Source organism: Rosa rugosa, chromosome 1, assembly GCF_958449725.1.
Source record: "Rosa rugosa chromosome 1, drRosRugo1.1, whole genome shotgun sequence".
NCBI classification, from domain to species: Eukaryota; Viridiplantae; Streptophyta; class Magnoliopsida; order Rosales; family Rosaceae; genus Rosa; species Rosa rugosa.
In genome coordinates this window covers 19,310,530-19,333,037 of record NC_084820.1, presented here as the reverse complement: position 1 = coordinate 19,333,037, position 22,508 = coordinate 19,310,530, and the positions used below count along the sequence as shown (strand labels likewise).

General features: G+C 39.3%; 2 protein-coding genes across 3 annotated transcripts; one reads left to right on the top strand and one right to left on the bottom strand.

Moving 5' to 3' along the window:
- Nucleotides 1-12,854: 12,854 nt before the first annotated feature.
- Nucleotides 12,855-15,991, top strand: LOC133722721 (E3 ubiquitin-protein ligase WAVH1-like). The gene is made up of 2 exons (XM_062149595.1): nucleotides 12,855-13,642; nucleotides 13,751-15,991. Exons 1-2 carry the CDS (start codon nucleotides 13,169-13,171, stop codon nucleotides 15,470-15,472), a joined length of 2,196 nt encoding a protein of 731 aa, XP_062005579.1. The 5' UTR covers nucleotides 12,855-13,168; the 3' UTR covers nucleotides 15,473-15,991.
- Nucleotides 15,992-18,202: 2,211 nt separating this feature from the next.
- Nucleotides 18,203-21,810, bottom strand: LOC133722707 (protein RMD5 homolog). Of its 2 annotated transcripts, XM_062149588.1 has the most exons (3): nucleotides 21,604-21,810; nucleotides 20,823-20,933; nucleotides 18,203-19,935 (listed from the first exon to the last, which is right to left on the bottom strand). In XM_062149588.1, exon 3 carries the CDS (start codon nucleotides 19,882-19,884, stop codon nucleotides 18,745-18,747), a length of 1,140 nt encoding a protein of 379 aa, XP_062005572.1. In that variant the 5' UTR covers nucleotides 19,885-19,935; nucleotides 20,823-20,933; nucleotides 21,604-21,810; the 3' UTR covers nucleotides 18,203-18,744. The 2 variants fall into 2 exon arrangements, with proteins under 2 accessions (XP_062005572.1, XP_062005567.1); XM_062149583.1 differs by lacking the exon at nucleotides 20,823-20,933 and having other exon boundaries at nucleotides 21,604-21,808.
- Between the last annotated feature and the right edge of the window lie 698 nt (nucleotides 21,811-22,508).

Here is a 22,508-nt window from a genome sequence, read left to right as displayed (position 1 = left end):
AATTATTTGCTTCAATTAGTTGCTTATAGTGAATTCAGGTTCAATTTTACTATACTCCGTATGATATACTTTTAGCAACAAATTTACCATCATAGTTTAGTGCTATTGCTTCCGACAATGTACATGGTGCGCGGGTGACAAAGCCATAGTGTTTGATCATTTCCCCTATATTTTGAGATGCTCCTGTCCAGATAGCAAAGTTGCTCATAATAAATTTAACTTCAAGTCGTTATCTTTCAATTTAACAATCAATTCTTTTCAGTCGATCTACTCGAGTGGTTTTTTTTATTTTTTTTCTATTTCCTCGTATGTTTGGAGAGTTAGTCTGATATTGTAAAGGAGCTAGCATTTTACCGTAAATAAGTAAGAGTGGAACGGAGACAATTAATCACTTATACTCTTCACTTTACACATAGCTCAATTTATACATTTTTCCGTCGTATTGAATTTTCTATTTTAGTAACCTAATTTAATTTTGTTGAACTACAACTACACAAATCAAAAGTACAAATTACATGTACAATATTTATAAGTATCTGATATACGATTATGTGCACATACGGATATAAAGACAAACTATGATCCTCAAATCATAACCAGTTATGATTATGTCAGTGTATGCAGCCCTAGGGTTTGGACATGTTAGGCCGAGTAATTTAGCTAAAACGCTAAACCCATCATTGGAGTCTCTTCTTTTGGATGATATGTTCATACTTTTGGCCTAGCTTTCCCACCAAATGGTGGAAAGGATGATAAATAAATCTTTCTCTGTTCTTCATCAAATGCTTATGAAACCCACAGCTGTGTAATTAAGAGCCTACCTAAAAAATGTTTATCAAAAAGTTCTCATTGATTATTGCCAACTATGATATCCAGTTCTTTTGCAACATTAAAGCTTATCCACCACATAGCCTCAATTATGCTAACTAATGTTGGTCCTTGACCTTTTTACAATTTGCGAAAAAAAGAAGAAGAAAGATTCAAATTTGAGAAGTAAACATAAAATCAAAATACTGGTCAATTATTTGTTGGAATAGCTCAATAGCTTCGTGTAATATGATTTTTGAACTATTAATTCATAAATGAAGAAGGAATCCTGTATAAGAGATTCCAATGTGCATGAATATCTTTTTAAAATGCAGGCAACCGAGGTTGATCGATCTGAAGGTTTAATTTTTGCCTTAAAGAAGATCTAAGCAGATATGAAGCCCTACACTTTTGCTAAACTACGGTTTTCAGAAGATCAACTTGTTAAGTGTGTGTGGATCTATCATGTGGGGGTGTCCAACATTCATGTGCAAACTCTGTTGTTTGCACAATTGAAACTTATTGTGTTGGTGCTCAATAATACTGAAGATGTGAGACATCTCCTAGATAAAAAGGGAAATTGCTTTTTGTAGTACACAAAATAATTTTAAGGGTTTCTGTCAATTTACTATAATTCTAGGGTCATTTATCCCACTTACCGTATTAAGTTTTTTTAATTCTCCATTACCCATAAAGACTCTAATAAGGTCTTCCCTTATATCCAATATTTTTTTTAGACTATTTTACCCTCACCCCTTTGTTATATATATATATATATATATATATATATATATATATATATATATATATATATAGAGAGAGAGAGAGAGAAGCCATAGGCGACTTCACCGGAGTCCCGTAACCGGTCGCCACCCACCAGACTTCTCTGAAAACCTCACCCAAGGTCTCCAAAGAGGTCGTCGGAGATCTCATAAGTCGTCGGGAAGATTTATTGCCCCCCAATAGACCTTTATTGGAGGGCAATAAAAGTTTATGAAACCGTGTCGGAAGTCTCCAAATAGGTTGTCGAAGATCTCATTTGGGGCCGGAAAGGTTTATTGCCCTATAGTAGACCTTTATTGCCCTCCAATAGAACTTTTGGTTGCTGGAATGAGAACTAATCTCTCTAAAATTAGACAAATAAAACTTTGATTAAGGAAAAAAATGAAGAGATTACATCAATTCAAAACATTTATTGCCCCACAATAGACCTTTAACAGACCTCTATTGCCCCCCGATAAAAAAAAAAATTTCTTTCCTTTTGGGCCTTCTGCCCCCATTTTACCAATTTTTTTTTTGATTTGGGCACGCACGTTTTCTCCCTTCTCATCTTCCTTCTTCGTCGGTTGCAGTCTTGCAGACCTAGCCGACACTCAGTAGCTAAACAACCGAACCAAACCATTTAGCAATCAAACTATTAACATGGAAATTCAACTTAACCTTCTTAAATCTCCACTCTAATCATGTAATTCAAACTATTGGTCTAGTGTTTTGAAAGCTTTGACACAAATCAAACATGAAAACTGAGCTCATAACTAGGCCAAAAAAACTGAAAAAGATTCCAAGTTTTTTGGTTTTCATAATCACAATCAGAAGAGTGTTGGAACAGAGAAAGGTACCTCCAGCGGGAGTTTGAGCAACAGAAGCAGCCGGCAGAAAGAGAGAGAGAAGAAGAAGTCGGCGCCAGCAAAGAGAGAGAGACGAAGAAGTCGGTGCCGGTAGAGAGAAGGAGAGAGAGAGAGAAGAATAAGAAGTCGACGCCGGTAGAGAGAGAGAGAATAAGAAGTAGTCGGCAGAGAGAGAGAGAGAGAGAGAGATGATGAGAGAGTGTGAGTGACAATTTAGAGCCCAAAATCGTCATTTAACTGTTAAATTGGATCAGTAAGAATAAATTTTTTTTATTGGTGTAAGTGGGCTAATTTTATCTCATTTTGGTGATATGGGTCAAGGACCCTAATTTTAAATTAAATTACATGGTGGAGTTAAAAAGAACATAACATACAACATTTACGATTAACATTGTTTCAATACTTCAGTTTCTATAACTAGTTGATGTTAGAAAATAAACGATCCAGAAATTACAAATGTCGTTATTCTGTTTGTCTAAAATTTTAAAATGCAAACTCGTGTTCTTCAATGTAGCAATATAATCAATATTCAGGGAGAAAACCGCCATGTTTTTGGATCAAAAGACTCTTCTGTCTAATCAAGACTCAAGAACATCACATATGAAGGACAACCCATATGCCTTTGCCTTAGCACAAGTCAGGTGCATTGGGAATCCCTTTCCCAAGATTATAATGATAATAATCTCTTTAGTCTACAAAAACTAAATAGATAAAGTCAAAAGCCAAAATGGGGTAGCTAGGTTTGTGCTGGTCAGTGGTCACATTGGAAACCTTCATTATAAAATTAAAGCTCACCAAAACATAATCCTTTGCTACATTATACATTTGTATTTTATTTCCAAATCAAATCCCATAGGAACTTAAATCTATTCATGGAGTATGGTCAAAGGCAGGTGAGCCCTTTAAAAACCCTAATAATATAAGTGAAGAGGGTTCTCTTATTGGCAACAATGACCTTAGCATGTATCGTGTTCCAGCAACGGCTACTTCCCACGTGGATTTTTGTGTATGGGTGTGGCGGATACACAATTGACATCTTATATAGTGGGTGCAAAAACTAATATAGAAGAAGGAGGAAAAATGATTAGGTTGCTAGTTGCTAGTTTGCTACCATTTGCACTTGTTTCCAATTCTTCTACTATGTCCTCAAGCACAAGAGCATGATCTTTGGCTTATGCATGAGATGGAAGGAGGCTCAATTTTATACATTATAGTTATATAACAATGTTAGGGTGATGGTAAGTAAAATTTGAAGGCTCTAACTTTAATATTCTATATTTTTATAGAGTTCAGGTGTCAGACGCAACATGCACATAAAATTCACATTACTTGACATATAATTTATTTCTGAATTTGGCTAGAATAAACCCAACATGGCAAGCAAAGTAGACAAGAGGAAACCTAGTAATACAAATAAAAACCTACTAGCTAGACGTAAGACTTTCCGTACTACATGCCCAAGATTTCTTATCAAACTTAATTAGCTTCATTTTCAAGCCATACTAACTTGAATATATGTACAAGTCTTTTGACCAAATTCAGAAGAAGAAAAATGTAACTATTTTTGAAACTTGAGAAATAGATATGATACTGAAACTTGAAAGCATGCTGTACATATTATTACTCAATCAATTTATCATAATACTTAATTTATCAAAAAATAAATATAACTCTGTAAGTTTAAAAAACATGGTATTATGAAGAAGTCTAATAATTTGATCTATCTATCATGTTGTTCCATAAGAGTAACAAAGATGTTTAAAATGGTAAAATGAAAGAGTTAACTAGAGAACAAAATAAAATCGAACGATTGAAATTGGGAAACTATGTTGAACAATATAATAGAAGAATTTGTGCAGTAAATTAATTTCTTAAGCTTACCGAGTTACCGTCTTAGTTAAAAAAAATACATGTAATTATCACTAGTATCATTTTTGGTTGGGTTTTTTGCACCAACAGTGTCTGGAGACTTGGGTGACTGACAATATGATACCCGAACTTACAAAGTTATCAAAGTAATACCAGACTCAATTTTTCTTATCAACGTAGTACCTGCGGTCATTTTCCGTCACGTCTCCGTTAATCCTGACCACGTGCGACGCACGTGAGTCACAAAATAAGGGCAAGAATGACATTTTCACTCCAAAAATCCCAATCCAATACATTCTCCAAAAAAAAAATCCCAATCCAATCGTCATGCATCCCCATTAGAACTTTTCTGAGCATGAAATTCAAAGAAACCTATTTATTATGATCTTCTTCATCTTTTAGAATTTGGATTTGGATTTGGATTGTTCAGAAATATATCAAAGGTAATAAAAATTTCATTTGGATTTGGATGCTAAACTATGGTAATCTCTCTCCTCTCGAAACTCCATCTCCAAATCCAGATTAGCCACCACCGCCACCTCCTCCACCAGCACTTCTTCCCAGTTGAATCAAACCCTCCAACCCAATCACCATCTTCCTCTCCTCCCCCCACCGCCGCGTCATCCCCATCACTGTCTCGGTCTCCGTCACCGCTGCACTTATCATCACCTCCGCCGCTGCATTTTTACTCTACCGCCGGCGCCGGAAGCTCGACCTCACTTCGGCTGACGACAAGGCCTCCATAATTGACAGCCCGATCATTGAATTCCAAGACACCAAGTTTCTCTCACTCATCTTCTCAAACACCTTAACTGAATCTCCAACAAACCAGATTTCTCATCACCGCAATTAATGCATTCACCACATACACATCCAAAGCCAACCCCATCTTCACAACCATCCCATGAACCCCCTGCCCCAAACCCACATCCAAAAGCCCACCACAGGCCTTGATCACATAAGGCATTGTAAAATTATCGGGTTTAACCTCCGGCGCTTATCAACTTAATAAAGGTACCAGGTCGATCTCGATCTAGCTCGAGTTAGGCTCAAGTCTCTATGCCACCTCCAGACAGCAGCTATTCCGACAAGGAAGGAGGCCGAGATTTGTGGGATTAAACTGGGTGTTGTGCTGTTGTGTGAGGAGCCCAAAGTAGTGAGGAGTTTTATGGGGCAACGAGATTTGCAGGTGCGGCAGAGAGGATGATGAATGTGTAACTGGGTTTTGGATTTGATCTGTTTCAAGGAAGAGGATGATGAGAATAAGAGAGAAAATTTAACAAATTGAGGGCAAATCAGTCTTTTCTGCCTCATTTAACTAGTCACGTGTGTCGCACTTGGTCAGGATTAACGGAGACGTGACGGAAAATGACTGCAGGTACTACGTTGATAAGAAAAATTGAGTCTGGGTATTACTTTGATACAGCCGTGTTCCCCATGGTCAGCTGCTGACCAGGGGAACACTACTGTACTTTGATAACTTTGTAAGTTCAGGTATCATATTGTCAGTCATCCAAGTCTTCAGACACTGTTGGTGAAAAAAATCCTTTTTGGTTTTTGAAGAAATCAATTTTGCCTTGAAAGTTGAAACGAGCTTTGAGTCAGCCTGACAAACAACATAGGCCTAGGCTAGTAAGCAGGGAAGACTCACGTGCCACATGGGACAATTAAAAATCACCAATTTTTAATAATTATGCATGTTATTCCAAAAAATTACCTTATACCTTACTCAACCAGTCCCAGCCGGTGGCCGGTGGATCCAACTATCTCCGATTACTATAATAATAACAAGACGACGCCGCAGAAGCAGAAGCAGAAGCAGAAGAAAAAAACAGTGTGAACCGCGAGCAGAAAAAGCAGAAGACACCAACTGAAAAAGGACTTTCATCTGGGTTTGAGCCGAAACCCAGTTAACGAGGATCGTAATTAAGCACTTAATTTACATAGGGGCTTTTTCTAATTACGTCATTAAGAAATCCTACGTCAAAGGGTTTTACATCCATGCAGAGGATTTTTTTTTTTTTTTACTGTGTTGTTAATGGCGGGTTGCCGACGAAGGAGGAGTTGACTAATGCCTTCCCATTACTTGGTTTGAATGTTACGACGAGATTGTTATTACGGAGGGTGTAACGGCGTTAGGGTTTCGAGGAGGTGCACGTGAGTTTCAAAGTCTGTCAGAGCTACGGTTTCAACGACACTGTCAATTGTCAAATCACTACTTTTTTGACAAACGTTTTTACCCTTTTTCAGAATTTTTTTTTTTTTTTAAAAGAAAAAAGAAAGAAGCTGCGGGCATTATTTGTTCTTTTCGTTCTTGTAGAAAAAAAACCCAGTCGGGCTTATCTCCAATAATGAATTTGGAGATGCTGTAACTATGGTCACGGCCCCATGGGATCTGACATTTTGGGAGAGGTACAGGAATATGGATATAGTTAGGTTTTCATCTTTGTTTTAATATTATATAGCTCTTTGTTGTTTAAACTCGAGTGGAAGGAGCCAAATCAAGTTTAAGAGTACGAGTCGACCTCAAGTTTCGGAAATGTGCATGTAAGTATTTCTCATTCTGATTTATTGTCGAACAGTAATAGTATTGTTCAGTTTGAAAGTAGTAACAAAAACAAATAATTTCACTTTGATATAGAGGGCAGCTGCACTCTTATGATTTGCATGCATGTTTGATAAGAAAATCAGATTTTTCTCTCTAATTGTCGTTACACTCCACTTTACGACCTCGATGTTTCATTTTGCACGTCCATAACACTTTGGAAACTATTTTTATTTTTATAAAAAAAAAATCAATAAAATAAAAAATAATATAGTCATACATACATTTATATCAAACACACGGACAGATGTAGCAACACTTAATTAAGTGCTTCTCCAATTATTTTTTTTATTGCAAAAAAGATATTCATATTGTCATCTAAGACATGAATTACTCTGAGTCTCTGATTATATGAGTGTAAATATGATATTTTGTCCTTTACTAGTTTTTTTATTTTTTATTTTAGTAAATGGCTGGTGCAGCTACCATCAAGTTTTGATTAATGAAACTGTTGAATACAAAGGGGGAACATTGAGTCCAAACCCCTTATTACAATAAGCACTTAGAGTACATCCCGAAATGATATCAAGAGTCCCTATCAAATATATGTATTCAAACAAACATCAATTAGCAAAGAGGGCACGATTGGGAAATTTGACAAATTTCTTAAATGCATTAATGATCGGCCTAATTCTTTAAAAAAGTAATGAGAAAGCATGTTCAATATTTAAGCACCTCAAAACATCTATGTCACCCCAACTAAATACTTGAATTATACACATCTTTCTGCGCATCAAGATGTCCAAACTCTCATTCTTTAATTAGCCGCTCAAAATTAATTTTCTCTTGCGTGGATAATCAGTTGGGCAAAGTAGACATCGCCCAAACAGAGTAATGTAACGCAATTAGTATTCAACTATTGATTTCAACGTCAAATTAGGTTGACATGCATGTTCATTCTGTTAGAATAAAAGTCTTACATCCTAATCACTTCTCTAAGACGGAACTGTTTAATAATTGCAGCTTGATTTCATAGTCAACCAAATAGGGCCCTAAGACTTGCTTTGGCACTTAATTAGCATGCCAAAACATAACCATCTGCACCTAATATCTATCAAAATATTAGTTTATTGAAGAATTGTATATGCAAAATTTAGCGGATTGGTACGATAATAAATGAAAACATAAAAAGTTAATATGAGAAAATTTAAAAAAACCGCATTTGTTTATGTTATATTAAAAAGTCAATATGTATCTTTGTTATTTGGTTCGATACTTTGACAAGACCACACGTTGTTATTTTGGAAGAAAATTATGTAATTTAAATGATGTTGTACAATGTGTAAAAAATAGTCGAACTTAATTCAACGATCTCATTGCTAGTAATCTTCAACAATATTTTTTTTTTTTTTAAATTCCAGTTTGTTTGTTACAATCTATGCGGCCGCTAGTGTTATACTCTTCAATTGAACTGTTGATGTTGAGCTTGACAAATGCATTGCTAGACTAGCCACATTTACACTAAGGGTGCTTCTAGTTGGACATTCAAATTTGATATTTGGATCTCTCATATTTATGAAACCTCCAATTTACTTTTTTGAATACTTAAAAGCTTAAGTACATCTCCTCAATTTTACCGCAACACCCTTAAACAATTAAATTTGTATTTTCAACAATTTGCTATTTTTTTATTTTTTTGCCTCTATCAATTCAATTACGAAAAATTTTGTGAGGAGTTGTCTACATCTTATGTGTACTTTCAGTGACAAAACCAAAAAGTGATTCTTGAGGGGCTGAACTAGTAGACAATTATAAAGATTTTTTTTGTTAATCCAGATCATAGTTTTTTTGTTTGTTTTGAAATATGGATGGTTCTGAAAAAGACTTTGGTACGTTCTCAAATAAATAATATATATCGATTAAATGTAATTAAAAGGGGTTGAACTTGGATCTTAATTTCCTTTTATTCATATATTTTTTTTTTGAATCAAGGAAAATTTATATTCGTCATAAGGCAGAATAAGCCGTTACATAACCTTCCGCTGTCATTTAAGGCCATAGACAGACAAGAAGCTAGTGGTAGTACCCACAAGTGGTACGTACGTACATATAGTTCTACTCATTATACATTCAAATACGTAGAGGTAGCGGAAACTCTCATTTGGTACTACTCTAGAGGCACTAGAGATACATAGAGTGCACACCAGTGCTTAGCTTCCTAAATATAAGGAATTTATTGTAATTAAACAAACTAAAAACATAGGAATTGGCCTAGGGCAAACACCCCAGCTCATCATAGAAGCCCAAAGAGGATAGCCCCAGGAAAAGAGGCTCAAACTCAGCCCAGCAAAAATTGGCTTGGCCCAAGCCCAAACTTCATCTTCCACACCAACTGGCCGCGTGTACAGCACCGGTGCAGATCCATTGGTCTCCTCCGCCGCGCCCCAATGCCATCCCGACGACCCCTGCTGCCACGTCCTAAGTCGCAAAGCCCCACGCCGAGCAGCGCCGCTACAGGACCTCCTGCACCACGTCGTGCTCTCCGATCCAGGATCCTTCACCGCCGCCCAGTCCCCTCCGACTCGCCCGACCTAGAAGTCCCTCAATGAGGCACCATCCCTGTACACACAACCACTGCATGGAAGACCTGTCGTTCGGACTCATCGCCAAACTCATCCAGCCCAAACACCAAGCCAAACCCTCTCTAAGAAGCTCTCAGAGTCTCAGGCACATCCAGATTTCCCGTCCGGCAGTAGCCTCTTATCGGCGAGGCAAACCCACGCCGACCATGAGCGCCGCAAGACGAGAAGAAATTTGCAACCCTAGACGTCGAGCAGTCCGAGTTTGTTGGAGCAACAAGAAAACCCCCTTTTAAAGGAATATCACGTCCAACAATCAATGAATTAGTAAAACTACACCAAAATATTCAATGAATTTAGTTTAGGGAAATTTCAAATCAAATTATTTTAAATTTACTTTTGTTTAAATGATGGAGTCATGTATATAAATTAATTTTTTTTACTTAATTTTTTTAGATAAATTATAAAATTATATAGGTAATACAAGGAAATTTTAAAGAAAAAAAAAACAATTTAATCTAATATTATATTAATGCAATTTTCTAAAAGAAAAATTGAATGTTATATTAATGGAGGAGGTAATAAGAGTATTATATATATATATATGTTTTTCTCCTTAATTGTCTTTTTATACGAATTGACAGAGTTTATTGTCAATTGAAAAAAAATAGAGATTCAAATATTAAATTTGGAGGTCCAATTAGAACCACTCTTACACTAATTATATTATTCGATTCATGACTCTATAATCTAAGCGAAGAGAATTTAAGTGTAATACTGTAATTATAATTATAATTTAGGGAGTCACTGATCTAGTCTCTATAAAGAAATGAAACAAAAGCCATTTTATTCACAAATCAAAATGAACTTGAAAAAAGAAAAAAGAAAAAGGAATTACTATCATAATTCATAAATCCATAAGCAACAAAAACCTTTCAATTACATGGGGCTGGGATTTGTTGATTTTGTGCAGCTTTCCTGTTCCAACACTGTTCTTTTCTCTGTACTTCTAGGGATCGATGGAATAACATTAAACAATCCCCCCATAATTTGCCAAAATGACCATTTAACCCTCATTCTCTCATTAATACTCCTACAGTCCTACCCCGACCCATACCCATCATTCGCAACGGACCCAGACCCCACCAAACCACAACGGATAGGACCAGACCCCAGTACCACAGTACCAGACCGGACCAGAGACTAGGGTTTGGTTGCAGCTCCGGCCTTCCACCCTGTACCACTGTACGCTTTCACAAAAAACACTGAGACAGTCCCTCATGTCAGTTATAGGTCTCAGAACTAATTCATGCAAATAACCACACTGTTACCAAGTTGGCCAAAAAATTAATCGGATTAATATTCATTGAGCATAATTTCTTACCATCACTAACAGATTGGGTGAATTGACCGACCAAACACATATTTTTCATTCAGGAAAGAAAGTTAAAAGATTAATCTCTGTTATTATAAATGGAAGCCACATTTTGGTGTCAAATGCTTCACTAAATTTTAGATTGTCATATATGTCATTTGAATAAAATGAATTTATTTCATATAAAAGTCATCCAAAATGTAATTATGGTAAAATAATAAAATTAAATAATACAAAATTAGAAAAGAAAAAAAAAGTGTGTCAAAAACAAAATTTCAATTTAGAAATTGCTCGGAGCAGTCTCCTAGCGTTTATTCTCTTAATGCTGTAATTTGAGACAAAAAAGACAAGAAATTCCTCTTGTATTACTCGAAATATCGCACGGTATAATGCTAGTAATAATAATAATAATAATAACATAGAATAAGGCCAAAGTCATTAAATCGTCTTAAACAAATAACGGTCAGTATGATTTTTTTTTGAGTAATGCCACGGGGGCGGAACAATATATTCATCACAAGCCAGAATAGGCCGTTACATACCCTTTCGCTGTTATTTATAGACAGACAACTGTTATTTATAGACAGACAAGAAACTAGTGGTAGTATCCACAAGTGGTACGTACATATAATCCTACTCATTGTACATTCAAATGCGTAGAGATAGCGGATATCCTCATTCGGTACTACTCCAAAGAAGCTAAAGAGACATTGGGTGCACATTTGTGCTTAGGTTCCTAAATACAAGGAATTTATTGTAAAAGACAAGCTAAAAACATAGTAAAGGCCTAGGGCAACAACCCTAGCCCAAATAGCAGGCCCAAGAAGCATTCAAAGGTATAGTCCAACTCCAGAGCCCATCAAGCTGGTCTGGCCCCAGCCCACCATCCTCGACGACATGTCGTACACCATCATCCAAGCACTCCTGATGACATGTCGTACGCCACAAACCACAGCAGCTGCTTGATCCGCTTTGCCACGACCGGTGCCATTTCGATCTACGCTGCCGCAACATCTTACCGCTTCAGCCCAAACCGCTGCCCCACAGGCTGCCATAGCTCACTCCAGATCACGCCACCACAACTCACGCGCTCCTCACGCCGTCCGAAATCCCGCTGGTCTAGATCAGCACACCACGCCGCTGGTTAAGATGCGGCCAGAAAAACCCAAACCTAGCCGTCCAGAAACTATCCGAAGCGCACCACCCATGGACGATCCTCGGGCGAAATCGGAACGAATGCCCGTCTGGCAGCAAACCCTAAGGACGGCGAGGCCGGAGGCCCGCACCGGTATGGGTGCCGCCGGACGAGATCGAATATTGAAGGGAAAAAACCGGACTTTGGGGGTTTTAGGCCACGTTTTTATCGAGGAAAGAAAGCATCACTTGTTCATTTCCTGCGTTTGGAATGCAAAAGGAAAGGAAATCGTTTTCTGAAGGAATGGAAAATAAGGGGAAAAATGGTTCTTTCCAAATCTCAAATGAATCACTTTCCCTCATTCTTTCATTGCATTTATTACTCACAACATATTATTTTATTACATTATTTACAAACTTTTTAACAATCGGAATGGAAAGTTGTTGGGAAATTTCATTTCCCTTCCTACGAGAAAGACAAAGGAATTTTTTTTTTTCGTGAACCAAATGAGGCCTTAGGGTTTCTCTCTCGAAAAGGAGAGATAACGGTCAGTATGATAATATTGTATGAACAATGAAGATTGTTTTTTCGTGACCCAGAAAAATTAAAAAAAAAAAAAAAAAAATTGGATTTCTGGGGAGGCCGGACTGGGTGGGTGACCATAACGTGGAAACGGGACAGTGATAACCCAATTCCAAGAGGCTCAGTGGGCCCCGTTGACTTGTTACTGTAGATGGGTTAAACAACCTCCACTTGCCAGTCATCCAGAAAAAAAAAAAATGTTAATCCCGATGGAATCCCATACCATCATAATATTAAAAAAATGAAGAAGGAAAAAGTATTATTATTGGTTTTACTAAATAATTGAGAGAGGAGTCTGGACGGAGGGGGCTCTCTATATGAGGGAGAGGGGTGGTGTGGGATTAGAATTTGGCTAAGAAGAGTGAGAGGACTTTTTTCAATAGCTGTGTTCTGTTTTTGGGGTGATTTTGAAGAAAGATAGGGAAAGGACATAGCAACCAGTTTTTCAAGTAGTTATAGACTTATAGAGATAGAGATAGAGATAGAGATAGATAAGCGAGTAAATCCAAATCCTATTAAGGGAAATGGAAACATGGGAAAGACCAAGATGAAAAGGCCATCTGCTTCCAATCCCAATCCTCTTCTTGTTTTGTCTTTTTAACCATCACAATACACCAGTATCTCTATCACCACCCCCATTTCCGGTTCATGCTCTTCTTCCATTTTGCTAAAATCCCAAAATCAGAAACAGAGACAAGGAATCAAAAAATGGTGACTGGGTGGAGAAGGGCCTTCTGCACATCTATCCCTAAAGACAGACACACCAAAGTTGTAACAGAGAAGCAGCAGCAACAATGTGAAAACACCAATAACCAAAGCCCCAAAATCACCAACAAATTCGGTTTCTTCTCATCTTCCTCCTCAAACCCATCCACGCCTCGCCTTCAATCCCAGCCGGTCTCGACTCCAAGCCTCCGCTGCCGAACCACCGCGGCCACAGCACCCAGCACCCCCAATTCTTCCCTCCCCAACAGCCCAAAACTGCAATGCAACGTCCCTCCCACCACCACAACCCCAAAAAAAATCAGCTACAGCCCCAGACTGTTCCACCGATCCAACCCCTCCTCCCCGAAATCGCCTTCCAGCTTCTCCCTCCTCAAATCCACCCTCCGCCTCAACAGAGTAAGCATATCTCTCTTATCTATGTTGACATTATTGTGAAACACACACTTTATATTTCTTCTGTTACCTTTTGTTGATGACGGTTTCTCCTTTTACCTCGTTTTCCAGAGTAGATGCGGAATCTGCTTGCAGAGCGTGAAAAGTGGTCAAGGTACGGCCATTTTCACAGCCGAGTGCTCCCACTCCTTTCACTATCCTTGCGTCGCCACCCATGTCAAGAAGCAACCTCTCATGCTCTGCCCCGTCTGCAACGCCACCTGGAAGGAGCTGCCTCTCCTCGAAACTCTCACTCCTCGCGCCAATACCAAGCCCGAGTCCAAGCTCAGAGACGTCAAGACCAAGCCCTTGAGGGTTTACAACGACGACGAGCCGCTCATGTCGCCGACGTCGTCCGGCGCCAGGTTCAATCCGATTCCCGAGTCCGACGAAAACGAGGAGGAAAACGACGCCGTTGAGTTCCAGGGCTTCTTTGTCAATCCTGATAGGAATAATGTCTGTTCCGGGAATCGGAAGAGTGTGGAGTTTAGTTTGCTGCCTGAATCGGCGGTGGTGGCGGTTGGGAGGAGCTACGAGACTTACGCCGTCGTGTTGAAAGTCAAAGCTCCGCAGCTTGTGGAAGGTAGAACGACGTCGTCGCGAAGGGCGCCGATTGACTTGGTGACGGTGGTCGACGTCAGCGCCAATACCAGCCGCGCCAGGATTCAGGCCACCAAACGCGCGTTGCGGTTGATAATTTCTTCTCTCTCCGACGCCGACAGGCTCTCCATCGTGGCGTTCTCGTCCACCTCCAAGAGGCTGCTGCCGTTGCGGAGGATGACGTCGGCCGGCCGGAGATCGGCGCGTCGGATAGTCGACGCGCTCTGCGGCGTTGGCCAGGGGATGTGTGTCAACGACGCGCTCAAGAAGGCGGCGAAGGTGTTGCAAGACCGCCGGGAGAGGAACCCCGTCGCTAGCATTATGCTGCTCTCGGACGGCGGTGTTTCCGCCAATCAGAAGCGCTCCTCCCCGGTCGTGTCCTCCACGCGCTTCCCCCACCTCGACATCCCCGTCCACACCGTCGGATTAACCGAGACTACCGACGACGCGTTCGCCAAGTGCGTGGGGGGTTTGCTAAGCGTGGTGGTGAAAGACGTCAAGCTCCAGCTCAGCGTCGTAACCGGTTCAGCCAACGCCGAGATCGCGGCGGTTTATTGCCTCACGGGCCGGCCCACGGCTCTCGGATCCGATTCGATCCGGCTCGGCGACCTCTACGCCGGAGAAGAGCGAGAGCTGCTCGTCGAGTTGAAAGTCCCGGTCAATTCCGGCGGGTCCCACACCCAAAACGCGATGATGTCCGTACGGTCCACCTGCAGAGACCCGTCGTCGAATGAGCTCGTATATTCCAAAGAGCGGGCCCTCCTCGTACCGCGCTCGCAAGCCGTCCGATCGTCTTCTACCTCTTCCTCCAACCCCAACATCCAACGGCTGCGAAATCTCCACGTCACGGCTCGAGCCGTGGCCGAGTCGCGCCGGTTCTTGGAGCGAAACGACTTCTCAGGCGCCTATCACTTGCTGACTTCGGCTCGAGCTCTGCTGCTCCAGTCGAGCTCGGCTTCGGCGGAGGAGTTCCTGCGCGGCTTGGAGGCTGAGCTGGCGGAGCTGCACCGTGGAAGGCAGCACCAGAGTGTGGCCCAGAGGCAGAGAGGGAACGGGCACGTGGAGGAGAAGCCCGAGCCGCTGACGCCGACCTCGGCTTGGCGCGCCGCCGAGAGATTGGCTAAGGTGGCTATAATGAGGAAGTCCATGAACAGAGTCAGCGACTTACACGGCTTCGAAAACGCCAGATTTTAGCTTCTTTAGTTTAGATTTTTTATTTTTATTTTTTGAATTTTCATATATTTTGTAATTGTAAAAGAAACAGAAATATAATATGATATTGGTGGGAAAGGAAATAATATGAAAATAGAAATGATTGGAAACGTGGGCCCGAGCCCGGGCCCAGGCCCATAGTAGTGACAAAGCGGTAACGGACGGCCTGGCTCTTTTGGAAAGGAACGGATAGTGATAGTGGCAAGCGAGGAGTGGAAAAGGGCAATGAAAACCCCACAATGAAATGAAAAATTTAAAATTGGGTGTTGTGTTGTGGCCTTCATTTACTATTGGTTTTGTCTCTATTAGATTATTAGTATTCCCAACCCCCAAAACCCAGAAAGACCCAAAAATCTGAGTACAATTATTTTTGTATTTCTAAGAGGAGGTAGGGAGCGGTGGTATTTGGATTTTTGTAAAAAATAATTATTGGGTATTTTGTTTTTATTTGGTTGTTGGGTCTTATCAATAATGAGGTTGCAAGTGATGGGTTTTTGTGTGTGTGTGTGTTTGTATGAGCTGTTGTTTACTTGTTTTGGTAGTACCTAGTGGTTTTGGTGGGTTTGTAAGGCAAAGGGTATAGCTAATGGCTTACATGATGAAGCAAAAGGATAACGCCAAGGACCAAAACGCTTATAATAGATCATATCACTTGGTTCTTCCATCTGCTTAGGAATTTAGGAGTGGTGGGTTTTGGCATAATCATTGTCATTTGCTCATAAACAAGTTGGTTTAAATGATGGTGTTTGTTTCTTTTGCCATTTTTTTTCGTAAAAGGGAAGTTGGTACTAGATAGTGTACAATGTATGTGTAGTCAAATTCGATCATTTACATCCTTTTTGAGCCACCTCATGTGTGGAGCACTTGTGAGATTCATTTAACCCTATTGGAACCAAAAGACATGCTTAAAAGTATAATGTAATTATTTGTAATGCGTGTGTGAGAAAGAGAAAGAAGATGCAATGCACATGTTCCCTTATCCATGATAGTTGTGTACAAGAGGAGGGGTCATTTTCCAAATCGATGGAATTTCTCAATGAAAGAAATGGAATGATAATAACTTGGATACGATGCATGCACGTTTGTTCAACAGGTATTTCATTACCCATCCAAACGGTTTGCTTGAATTGCGCTTGATCAGAAATATTGAGAGAAAACCAGAAAAGGAAAAGAAAAATAGAATTCTTGGGCGTTCAAGAAAAACCAAGGAAAATATTCCACATGCCTATCGAAGTAGTTAGGACAATCGAAGTAGTTAGGACAATATTCCCATTTCTCAAGTGAAAGAAATGGGATGATAATAACTTGGATAGAATGCCTGCACGTTTATTTCATAAGCATACCCATCCAAAATATCAGAAAGAAAAACCCGAAAATGAAGAGAAAGGTAGAACTCTTGGGCATTCAAGAAAAACCAAGGACAATATTTCCACATATATCAAAGTAGTTTGGATGCAAGACCCCCATTATTAATTCATATTCTGTAGTAAAGGGACCCTTGCACATATCATCAAGACCCTTGCACATATCATCAAGACTACATTTAAGTTTCTGAATTGATACTTTGATAGGCCATTTCCTCTGGCCTAAATCAATCATGTGCAGTGAAAATTTGACACTCATGCAAGAAAGCAACTTGAATAAATCAACATCCCCGTATTAAACCGGAAAATGATCACATACTTGGTATTACAAATCTCGCGCGTATAAGGACACAAAATTAGGGAATCTGAGGATGCTCTCAGGCGTCTCAGCCATATGATTTGGTTTGCTTAGATCCAACATCTAAACTAACAAACTTAAGGTTTGGAGTAACGGGTACCGTCTGGATTTCCAATTGGTTAAGTAGTTGATTTCTTTAAGTTCATGCGTATAGTCGTTGGATCCAAGAAAACCAAATTTTGTAGCTAAGATAGTCTTGTCTCTCAGTCAGTTACAAGCTTCGATTTGTGGAGCTGCTTAAGATCTGCAACCCATAGCCAGCAAATAATCACATGCTTTAGATTATGGACCACTTCATTGCTCTAGTATTAGCAGACTCCACATAATGCGAGTACAATCAATCTTACATTAGTTTACATGACTTTACTTACACGTTAGTAAAAGATAAAGGTGAAAACAAAAGGTCCTGAACACTTTAGAAGCCTAAATCTGCGTGAAAGAGAGAAAGGTAAAAAGGAAGTGACAGTAACTTGAGCTTGAAAAAGGGTTTCGATTTCTCTAAAGACTCTTCCATGGTTCTGGCCAGGAGCTCTTTATTCCACTTTAGGGGTACTACTGATGATTTCCTTAAATTGCGCCCACTTTTGAAGCCCTTTTAAGTGGAGGGTATTCATCAGTGTGACTTAGTTTTTTTCTATTGCTGCTTTTCAAAATGCGCATCTCAAAGCAGCACAACTGAATTATAATTAACCTCATCGATAAAAAAAAAAAAAAAAACTGAATTATAATTAAGAACCCAAAAAGGCCTAATGGATTATGTACCTATGGTTAAATATTTCACCACCAAGATATGATTACATGTGTGTGGGGATAGCCTAGTTCCCATAATGTGTGACAAAATTAAGTATTCCAGAGTCGGTCCTCTAGTTTTACAAAGAAAAAAGATATCGGGTTTTATTACTATCACAAAGATCTAAGCTTTGAAAGAAATCCAAGATGATTGAGACTTGACTAAAATCAAGGCATCCAAAATTTGTTTAGGGCAAGAAATTTAAAAAAAGAGTGAATTAAGATACTAAAAGATACACATGTATTGTCTATTCTGTACAATGAAAAGATACAGATAGTAACAGGTGAGAAAGTATTCAAGGATACCTGCCATTCTGCTTGAGCTGGGTTAATAAAGTTCAGTTCAGATGAAATAACTCTAAAGCTGTCGCCAAATACGGCTTTGTAGTACTGGCCTAGATTTGATATCCATAAATATCAAAACAGATCCAGCTCAACACTTTAATTAAGCCCATTACATGACCCATCAGGAGAAGCAGAACTTCTTCAGCAGGATGATCCAGCATGTGCATTACTTTCGGGAAACCAGAACATGCATTCAAATTGATCACAGTGGAACTGGAATGCTTAAACTACCAGCCAGTAGAAAGAATATCTATTTACAACCAGGGCATCGATCAACAGCACGCTAGACAAACCGTCTTTTTCCACGATAACAACACATTTGAACTACACGACATAAACATAAGCTACAAGCTTGACAAGTTTGGGTAAGAGTGTTGCAGCTAGATTTTGGAGATACATCAGAAATGGAGCTGCCTACACTGTGCTGAATCAATATCTGAAGGACAGTAAGGGCATTTGAAGGTTTTTGTGCTGTTCTTTGACATCTTTGTAATAGACTGTTTGCAAAGCACATGTCCACATGACATCAACATAGGTGGATTTTCATCGGTTGCTTGTTCCTTGGAGACTGGACAAACGAAAATAGAATGGAACTGAAACTCACGGTCTAACTCCACTGGCACAGGCAACTGCTTCATAGTTTGCCATTCATTTCTCTTCCCTACCATTACATTCATAAACTTGAGAAGAGGTGGCAACCCCTGGACTCCAGCAGCTATAGTCATGCTCAATGGGCTCTCGTAAGACTGGCCAAGAATATTGCAGAATTGCCTGGTTAGCTCCCCAGCCACTTTGTCCCAATTGGCCTTGGATAATAGGTGAGAGTATGGTAAGTTATCAAGCTTTCCAGTCCATAGAAGACATACCATAAGCTTCTGAATTTCAGCCATATGGTCAGAAGCAAAAGGAGCAAGGTAAGTTCTGGCATAATGAAGAGCTCCATCTCTGTCTCCCTTCTGTAATATACCCACGAACTGTAGACTGTGAAGTTTCAGCAGTAGGTCTGATCCATTTGGTTTGAGTTTATCAGAGTTACCAATGGCCCACTTCAGTGCCGGCTCTAGGTTCTGACATTTCATTGCTTCAACTATCTGAAACATCTCCTGAAACTGAGATTTCATAGCAGCTGCAGATTCTGGTTCTTCAGCTTCACTTAAGAAACAGTCTCCAAGTTCGAAAAGTCCCTGCCTATAGAAATGACTGCCTATTATCTCATTAACTGTGTGAGCATCAAACTCAACGTTTCTATAAGCCTTGGCTATATCAGGATTGAAGGTTTTCTCGAGAAGCTTTGGATGCTTGCTCAATGCCAGATTCAGTTCCTTCTGGATGCTTTCTGTCTGACTGAGTGGTGCAATGTCTTTTAACTTGTTTTTGAGTTCAGCAATGGTAGATTTCAAATCAACCTTAGATGATTGTATTTTCTGTAACGTCTGCTTGATTTCTTGGTCAATCAGATCAAGAACTTCTTGAGTTTTGGAGCATGATAGCTTTTGTTTCTTTGTAACACGATCAAATGCATCTTTAATCAGCTCCATTAATTTTATTTAACAGTATAGTCTGTGATGAAAATATAGATGCAAAGAGATCTGCAAAAAAAAAAAAATTGGAAAGAACACAGATAAGCTTTAAAATGTGATAGCATACACCATTCGGCTTAAAAATGCTTGTCATGAGAAATCCAAGGCAACTGTCTAACATGTTCTTACTTCACAAACATGAGAAAAGATATTATGAGGGAACCAAATTTTTTTAGATTCATGCTTCACATTATAAAAGAACATCTTCCCTTAAGTGGTGAATGCAGTCTTTACACGAGTATTCTTACATGATTTTCATATTACCTATAACTTTAATTAATCATCTTACCAATCATGTAATTATCATGTTGGAACTCACTCTATTCTTTACAACTTCTATTTTATTTTTTTTATTTTTTTTTATTTGTCAAGTCTGTGAATAGTATTCTTCATAGGTTTTGGACGTGAAAAAAAGAAAGAAAAAGAAATAGCATAAACTAATCCTAAATTTATTTTTATTTATAAGTTTTAGGTATCACTCCCAGTCTGTCTATGCTTTGCTCCTGTCCATGGGGGCCATACACTGATAATTAAAGTCCACAACTAGTTTGGTAAAGCAAGGGTTATATATTGGACAGTTCATCCCGAACATTAATAAGAGGGTTGGCTTTGTATTTCTAGTTTCCTGCCACAGTTATCTTGCTCAAGAAGCACACAGAAACCATACTTTAGTGTACCATAACAAAATTGAGATGCATAGCTCCAAGTACATTTCTCAGTGAGAAACGTGTGATCAACTGGCAAACAATGTACATAAAGTGATAGACAAACATATTTACTAACATAATTCACAATATGATAGGAAGTGTCCTAACCAATCACCTTAAATGTTAGCAAGGGTAAAATGAGTGCTTAAAAAGAGTAAAAGATTTAAATCAGGTATACCCTCAACTTACTTTCTTACAGTTATTTTTCTTCATTGGTTGTTACTTGGTATTAGGTATTTGAAATCATGGCATGCTCACGGCTAGGGAATAGGGATTGACATGATGAGGTTGCTAAGTGCCCTAATAAAAGTAGTGAAGCTACATATATCAGAGACTATTTCTTACTCCAAACTACAATACAAATTCAAGGATCAATCTTTTTTAATTCCACAATATGGCATAGCAAGCGAAACGGAAAATCATGACATATAATTTGCACCTGGGGGAAGGCCAGTCATGATCTCCACATTTAGAAACCATGCCTCTAAGAATCTTAACATCAGATAGATCCACGAGATGTCGCAGCTAACATGTTTACCAACACTATGTTTTTTCCTCTTATCTAATACCCTCTGCCCTCAACCTCACAGTTTCTTCCACTAGTGTCCATCTTTCCTATTATTTGTACTCTTCCAGTTAGTTTTATGATTTGATTACAAAGGGTATAGTATATTTCTAAATTACTATTCTGCTCAAACTGGAAGAACAAACTGTAGATACTATTCTAATCCAAACCTTGAGCTACACTTCTCATATATTCCTAATCCTAATCTATGAAAATTCAATATAAATAAAATTTCAAATTGTTCTATGCAGGTTAATTTTCGGTTCTACAGTGATGCATATTATAAAATCTCAAGATCACCGCAAACTCAATCTCCATTAAACAATCACACAAGGAAAAAAAAAAAAAAAATCATGTTCATATAAAATTTACTGAATTGAAATGAAATAACGGATGGGAGATTACCGCGAGAGAATCCTAGATTCGAAGTGCGGCGCCTTTCAGTGAGAATTCTGAGAGCGGAAGTAGTAATAGGAGAACACGGCGACCAACGGCGGCGACTGACGGAGGGGAACGGCGGCGACGGAGAGTTGCGGATCGGTGGAGAGAGAGAGAGAGAGAGAGAGAGAGGCGGAGAGGTTAGATTTGTGATTTTAGGTTTTATTCGCAAAAACAAAGATAAGAGAGAGAGAGAGGGGGGTTGGTAAAAAAATGGTTTCGCAGATTTTGGAGGGTATTTAAAGTCTGTTATAACCGTAAAGGACCAAAACGGTGTCGTTCTCTGCTCTCTGGACTCCTTTTCTCTCGGTCTCACTTCTCTTACAGCTCTCTCTCTCTCTCTCTCTCTCACATTGTGACTCTGCTATAGCCACCACCGCCTCTCGCTCTCGAAATGGCGGGAAAGGACCTGCCCGATGAGATCGCAGTGGAAATCCTCTGCTCCGATTCAGATCGGTCTCGAAACGGTGGCGTTTGATTATCTCCGATCCAGAATTCGCCAAATCTCAGTTTCAAGTATCTTCCAACTCCAGTCGGAGACACCTCCTCTACTTCAAATCGACGCTTGTCCACACAAAGATGAAATCAAGAGGAATAATTGCTCGGTGCAAGTACTGCTGGTTAGTTACTCCTAGTTTTCACATTTCAATATTTGCTTCAGAAGCACTGGATTACTCTCATTTGCTTACTTTCTGCTGCTGTACGTTATCGGTTATTCAATTCTCATATGCATTTTCGAAACTCAATTTATCTGCACATGTAGATTCGCTTTTTCTGCTGTGTCTTCATTTACTAAAATGGAGTTTGTTACAGAATTGACAACTTAACCATGGGATGACATTTAGAATTTTTGCTAAATACTTGGCAATCTG

Coding starts and splice junctions, on each gene's coding strand:
- LOC133722707 (XM_062149588.1), bottom strand. CDS start 19,884: ATGGAGCTGATTAAAGATGCATTTGATCGTGTTACAAAGAAACAAAAG.
- LOC133722721 (XM_062149595.1), top strand. CDS start 13,169: ATGCTCTTCTTCCATTTTGCTAAAATCCCAAAATCAGAAACAGAGACA. Junction 13,643..13,750: donor CCACCCTCCGCCTCAACAGA/GTAAGCATATCT, acceptor CTCGTTTTCCAG/AGTAGATGCGGAATCTGCTT.